At 34.4% G+C, this 7,430-nt stretch overlaps 1 protein-coding gene across 1 annotated transcript; it reads left to right on the top strand.

Moving 5' to 3' along the window:
• The first annotated feature begins 3,901 nt into the window (after positions 1 to 3,901).
• Positions 3,902 to 6,535, top strand: LOC7486692 (probable WRKY transcription factor 9). Its single transcript, XM_024610899.2, has 5 exons — positions 3,902 to 4,309; positions 4,576 to 4,716; positions 4,806 to 5,207; positions 5,287 to 5,400; positions 5,521 to 6,535. Exons 1-5 carry the CDS (start codon positions 4,070 to 4,072, stop codon positions 6,193 to 6,195), a joined length of 1,572 nt encoding a protein of 523 aa, XP_024466667.1. The 5' UTR covers positions 3,902 to 4,069; the 3' UTR covers positions 6,196 to 6,535.
• The last annotated feature ends 895 nt before the right edge of the window (positions 6,536 to 7,430 follow it).

The following is a 7,430-nucleotide window of genomic DNA, read 5'->3' as shown; positions in this document are numbered from 1 at the left end:
ATTTGGGAAAATATGAAAATAAGGTTCTTATAATCTAGGGTTTTTATTCTTTTGATGTCATGTTTAACTTGGAAATATATATTTTAGAGACTTAAAGTTCATTTCTTTAGAGTTTCTTTGTGTGTTAATTTATACTCTACATGTTTTTTTTCTTAATTTTTTAAGGTTTTTATCCTTTATTATATTAAACATGAAGAGTTATGGGCTACATGGATGTTTTTGTTTGCTTAAATGACAAATGAATGAATGAAAAGGAACTTGAAGCCCTATTTGAAGGGTTTGATTTGTTTATCTAGGGTTTATTTGTTAGGAAAGAATTAGTTTAATCAATATTTTATGTCCTAGATTAATCATAAACTTTATCAAAATTAAATATTTTGTTTTTTAAAAAACAAACAAAAAAGAATTAATGAAATCATATATTTTTAGGGATTAACATCCAAAATTCCAAAATCACCTATTTTTAGGGATTACCATAAAAAAATTAAATCGATGAAATCATGTATTTTTAGGGATTGATATCAAAATTTTTATTTATCTATAATTTTCTATTCTTAGGGATTGAATGGTAGTTGAAGGTAATGGGTTTCTTAAAATAAAAAATGGAAATAAAACTAGGGAGCAAGTCGTAATTTCCATGAAGCCAAATCTCTCAGAATGATAAAAAAAATAACGCAGTAAGATCCAGGTTAGGGAGAAAATGACATTCTCCAAACTATAATTAGAGAATGTAAAGTCTCATGAAAACAACGAGTGGACATGAATAACAAAAATAGTGGATAAATTGTCATTCTTTAAATGATATGAAAATATTTCGGTCAACTTGAGTAGAGCAATGACTTAAGTGCTTAAGTGACTGAAAATTATTGAGACAAGAGTACTAAAGTCAATTCATGAAGGAGAAATTAGAGAAGGGACCTATATTTCTAACCTATTACTATACAAAAAAGCATTACAAAGCACACGTGAAAATTTTCTCTAAACTCAACAAGGTTCTAGCAAATTAAAATCTAATAAAGGTCCTGTAAACTCAACCTTGTTTCAGAAGATTCAACCTTGAAATCAGAAATTTAACTTTGCCACCAGAAGATTCAACTTCATCATTAGTTAAAGCTCTTCTTTACTTTGGAGACCAACAAGGCTCCAACATGTCTAATTCAAACCTTGCCATCACGAGGCTTTCGTGTTTGAGGGATCTTGTAAATTTTGAGAAATTGTTATCTTGATTCACTGGAATACAAACTAGTACCAAAAAATTTTAGTCTACATCATTAATGGAATTCAAACCAATATAAAAAATTGTTATCTTAAGTCATTGAAATTCATACCACTACTAAGAAGTTTAATCATGCATAATTAGAATTTAAACTAGTACTAGAAGTGTTATCTTGCATCATTGGATTTCAAACTAGTACTAAGAAATTTTATCGCACACCACTGAAATTCAAACTAGTACCAAAAATGTTATCTTCCATAATTGGATTTAAAACTAGTACCAAGAAGTTTGAGTCCGTGTCACTAAAATTCAAACCAGAATTAGAAGTATTGTCTTGAGTCACTAGAATTCAAACCTGTATCAAGAAGTTTGAATCTTTGTCACTAGAATTCAAATTAGTACTAAAAGTTTTATTTCGAGTTACAGGAATTCAACCAACACTAAGGATCCAATTCTATTATTCAAAGACCTTAATTCAACAATCATGATCTCTTCAGACATATTATAGAGACTAGTAACTAAACTTTGAAACAACCAACATTCCTATAATAACCTTTTGTTTTGACCACTTGCAACCTTGCATAAACACCATATTTTCTTTCCAAGCTTGCTACACAACCAATGAAAAAATAGTTTTCATAAATCTTTGTATCGTAAGCATTATAAAGAGGTGACAACTGTCATAACTTGATTTTTACCCCTTTTAAATATAAAAATTTTGCATCAAAATATTTTTACAGACATATAATGGATTTTTAAAAGCAATGACTAAGTCATAACAAGTAAAAAAGATTAGGAATAATTTTGAGGGACAGTTAGAGGTTTAATTGAAGAAAAATGGTCACTCTCTAAGCGACAATTGAATAAAAAAGGGACAATTAGGTTTTTGATGTTTGATTTGAACCAAACTTGGCCATTTGAAGTCACTAATGAAGATCTTTCCATGCTCTTATTGCTGTAAAAATTAATAAAAAAGATGCATTAGGGTTTATGTTAAGCCAAATAATTATTTTGAAAGTAATTAATGGTTTTTAAATGATATAAGCTAACATTTATTAAACAAAAGTTTCTTTTGTTTCTTTGACGAAGGTTAAGATATGAAATGTTGTGTGTGGGTATGCTATTGAATCCTAAAGATGCTCCCCCCCTCCCCAAAACACACACACACACACACACACACACACACACAAGGTTTCAATCCATATTGTGGTTAGAAAGCATGTGTGTGGGTTTTTATTCTTTTGATGTCATGCCTAACCTAGGTATATATGTTTCCCCAAGTCTTTTATTTATAGGGATTAAAATCAAAATTTATCTAAATCAATGAAATCGTCTATTTTTAGGGATGAATGTTTAAATTTTACTAAATTGATGAAATCGTCTATTTTTATGAATTAGCATCTAAATTTTTCTAAATTGATGTCTATTTTTAGGGATCAATATCAAAATTTTCTTTTATTGATGAGTCCCTTATTCTTAGGGATCAACATGTTTTTTTTTTAATTAAAACAAATCATGAAATATCACAAAACCAATGCCCATACAAAAAAAAAAAAAAAAAACTCTTAGGAACAGGGAATCTACACTATTCCCAAACGCATCTAGTTTTAGTTTAGTCTTATATTTATGATATGATATGATGATAGTATCGAGTATAATAATTACTCAAAGTGTCTTTTACCTGCTAGCATGCAGGTTCAAGCTAATATTGCCTCACCGTTAATGGTTTTTGATTTTCAGAGCGAAAAAATCAACGCGCACACATAATATATATACATGAAGAGAAAAGAAACGAGGAGAGAAGAACCGCATTGACTTTTGTTTAGCATTTCAAGTTAGCATTAGAGATAAAATACTCATATAATATAGTATTATTACGCTTTGAACGTGGAGTGGAGAGGGAGATTTGTGAGGTTTCCGAGTTGACAATTTCTAGATCTGATCCCAATATTGGGTTCTCCTGTTATGGGATTTCGTACAGGCTTCAATTGAGATGAGATGATGTCAGAGCTCCCTCTTTTTTAATTTTTTCCCCCTCAACTATATATATATATATATATAGCCGAAAGAATCTGCTTATTATATCCTGTTTATCATAAAAAATATATAAATTTCCTTCGATCCCATCAACCATAAACTATACATGGAAATCCTACTTAACTTTCACCGTTAATAACTATCTAGCCAGCCCCCTCGGAACGATTCCGTTGACAAGGAATATATATATATATAAAATGAAGAAAATAAAAGTTGCAGGAGGCCATGGCCTTGATGTACGGTGCATGGAAGGGTGGATTAAGGAAGCGCTGCGCATAAACACAGGCTGTTATGCTGATTAATTATTCCTCTTGAGAAGGGGGGGTCAATAAATTCAAGAGGCTACATTTCTGTAGGCTTGGAATGGGTGCATGCTTTAATTATTAGTATATAATCAGCTAGATGACCAGTGACTAGGGCTAGTTTTAAAACCGAGCTTCTTGCTTGTTAAATTCAATATTACAGGCTAGGCTTGGCTGAAATGACAAGAAAAGGGCCATGCCCATGCTCAGATTCATGCTGTGTGGGATGTTGTTGTAGGGCTAGCATGGTCTTCTCATGCTTTGGCAGGCCTCAGTTGTGAAATATTCCTGGTTAACCAAAGTTTATTAATTGAACTATAAGTTGATTAATTTAATTGAGAGTTAATTGAGGAGCCAATTAAAGTCAAAGCTTAGATGCGTCCTAGTGTGTCTAATGCTACGAATACTGCATCTTTGAGACGAGGGAATTGACTTTGGTGCCTCAAAAGCAGCGCATACAGACAAGAGAGAGAGATTGCATCTTGTTCTCGACTAGAAGAGAAGAGAAGAGAAGATGGATACTGATCTATCCCTGAAAATAGATGCAGAAAGTGAAGTAGAGGAGGATGGAGATGAAGAAAGGCGCCATGGTAAAAAAGGGGGAGGAAATCATCAAGAAGAGGAGGTAGATGGACAAAACATACAAGATACTAGTGAAGCAGCAGGAGCAACAACAACAAGAGGAGGAGGAGGAGGAGGAGGAGGAGGAGCAGAAGATGATTCTTCCCTACTGGAAAACATGAAAACTGAAGAGGTACTCCTTTCTTCTTTCTAACACCATTAACACAAGAGGTTGTTCTAATAACCCTCCAAATATATATGTATATGTATATATATAGTTATGTTGATCTCTCTATCTCCTTCTCAAGAATAACACGAGGTGCTAAGTTCGACCGTGTGCGTGCTTATAACCCTCTATATAATTTCAAAACATGGATATGTATATCTCATGAAGGCTTGCTTTAATTTGCACACAGTAATTGTTTGTGACAATTTTGTAAAAGCAATATGGATATGCAGTTATCTGGTTTACAAATGGAGATAAGTCGCATGAAAGAAGAGAACAAAGTCTTGAGAAGAACAGTAGAGAAAACCATGAAAGATTACCATGATCTTCGAATGAGATTTGCTTCCTTCCAGCAAAATATGGACCAGAAGAAGGTAATATTTTAATACATACAATACTATTTCTTTAGTTTTATGGGCCAGAAGAAGCAAAATATGGATATATATTCATTATTTTTATTTAGGATCCGCAAATCTCTCTCGGGCTTAATGCTAACGATAACAAAGCTGTTCAAGAAGTGCCGAAGGCAATAATACCCAGACAGTCAGGTTCTAGTTATATCCAAAGACACCAGGCAGCAGCATCTACGAAAGGTGACACTGTTGGAGAGGGTGAATTAGGGCTGTCCTTGAGGCTACAAATTACAAGTACAAGTCAACAAGAAAGAGAGGAGGATATGGAAGAGAATAATAAGGAAGATCAAACTGCAAACCATGCACCAACAATATCACAGAATAATAATAATAATAATAAAAATAATAATCAAAGAACTGATTTGGGAGGAGCTGGAATCACTGCTCATGGTGCTTCTTTAGCCAACAGAAAGGCTAGGGTTTCAGTCAGAGCCAGATGCCAGGCAGCAACTGTAAGTTGTTTACTTTCAAGATGTTATATTCAAAATTTATGCAGTTGGGGTGCTGCTAACTAAATGTTTTGATTTTCAGATGAATGATGGGTGCCAGTGGAGAAAATATGGGCAGAAGATTGCCAAAGGAAATCCTTGCCCTCGAGCCTACTACCGTTGCACGGTTTCTCCAGGATGCCCAGTTAGGAAACAGGCATGATACTTGATCAGCAAGCACAGATTAATTCTTGTGATTATATTTAAGCACATGATTAGTTTTAATTTGCTGTTTTCTCTCTTTCTTTAATGTTTTGTGTGTTATGATTTTTACTAGGTGCAAAGATGTCTAGAGGACATGTCAATTCTGATAACAACATATGAAGGGACTCATAATCATCCGCTCCCTGTGGGAGCAACAGCCATGGCTTCAACAGCCTCTGCAGCAGCTTCCTTTATGTTACTGAATTCTAGTAACCCTCTCTCTGATGGCATGATCACTACTGGTCAAGCTAATTCCCTTCCATACCATGCCTGGAACCCTCAATATTCATCGAACTTTAGAAGCATAAACCCCAATGATCCTTCCAAAGGGATTGTTCTTGATCTTACACACGATCGAGATCGATCACTACTACAATATCCAATGATGGCTAGCTCTTCACAATATTCCTCTTCTTCGGCTAGTCATAATCAGTACCCCAGCTCGTTCAGTAATTGGATGCAAAGCCGATCAAGCAGTTACCAAAATAGCGCTGCTAATGTTCATGGCAGTAATTTTGCTGGCCATAGAGTGCAAGAAGAGAAGTTACTGATGGCTGAGAATGTAACAGCAATTGCTTCTGATCCAAAATTTAGGGTTGCTGTTGCGGCTGCTATCACATCTCTCATTAATAAAGAGAACAGCAGCAGTCATCCTATAGAACCATCTTTGATTAGTAGGGATGGTGAGAGAGGTAGCCCTACATGCAAGCAGCAGCAGCAGCAGCAACAGCAACTTTCTGGTCCTTGAATTCTCTCCCCATGCACAAGTGGTAAGCCGATTCAGCGCTTGAATAATTAAGCTACAACGGAGGAATATATAAATATACATATGGCTTGTCTAATTTTATTACCATTGAAGTACGTCCCTAGCTACAATCTTTGCTTAATTTTCTTTTCTGCACAATAAACTCTTGCTGCCCAATTTTCTTTTACGTACTTTGATTTTCCTTGTCTACTTAGCTAGTTAGTGTTTTTTTTTTTTTTGAATTTGTAATTAAGAACTTTATATAATGTACTAATTCAATCCAAGGAATGGAAAAGGGACAATATCAATCTCTCTCCCCTTCCGGTTTCCGTTTTTTTTATTAGTTCTTTTTTTTTGTTAACATCTATTAATTCTTTTGTTGGGTTAAAGAAATTTATATAACCTTTATATTATGCTAAAAATCTACTAATTAATTGACTAATTTGGACTACTCGATTATAATATTTCTATCATCTATATATATAAAGGTACTCACACACACATGAATACCAAGCATATTTGAGATTATTATTGAATTATATTTTGAATCTTTGATTTGTATTTCAGTCACATTTTAATTATTTAAGCACTCATATATCTATCTAGGGGTATTCACGGTCCGGTTCGGTCCGGTTTTAACCAAAAAATTCAACCAAACTGAAAAATAATAGTCCTTGTTAATATAACCCGAACCGAACCGAGAACCGGTTCAAACCGAACAGGTTTTGTTCGGTTCGGGTTGGTTTTTAGCATTCAAAACTAGAAAAACCGAAACATTTTTGTTGCTGTCGTTCTATACCTTAATCTGGGCTTTATGCCAGTGGAGGAACAAGATGTTGTACTACATCTTGGATAGGTTGCCATTTAGGATGGATTTAAGAATTCCAGAAGGCAAAAAAATCTCAAAAATATTTACCAGAAGACAATGAAACAATTTTAGTGCCTCATCTATGTCCCAAGAAAAGTTTGTAACTGCCAAAACCATCACTATTTTCTGATGGCCATCTTCACAAGTGGGACTATTGTTTACACCATCTACCTGAACTACAAGTTCAGATTTGACCATTCGAGATGATTCATGTTCCCCTGAAGATTGAGATCATGAAGGGTTAGGGGAAAAGGAAGGGGGAAAGGGAGGGGGGAAGGGGGAAGGGGGAAAGGGGAAAGGGAGTGGGGCGGCGGGAAGGGTTTGGGTATTTAGGGTTATGATTTTCTTTTTATACCCTTTTTTTAGATTT

This window comes from Populus trichocarpa, chromosome 1 (assembly GCF_000002775.5).
Source record: "Populus trichocarpa isolate Nisqually-1 chromosome 1, P.trichocarpa_v4.1, whole genome shotgun sequence".
NCBI lineage: Eukaryota > Viridiplantae > Streptophyta > Magnoliopsida > Malpighiales > Salicaceae > Populus > Populus trichocarpa.
Note: the sequence above shows the minus strand (reverse complement) of the source record. Positions and strands in the feature narration are given on the sequence as shown.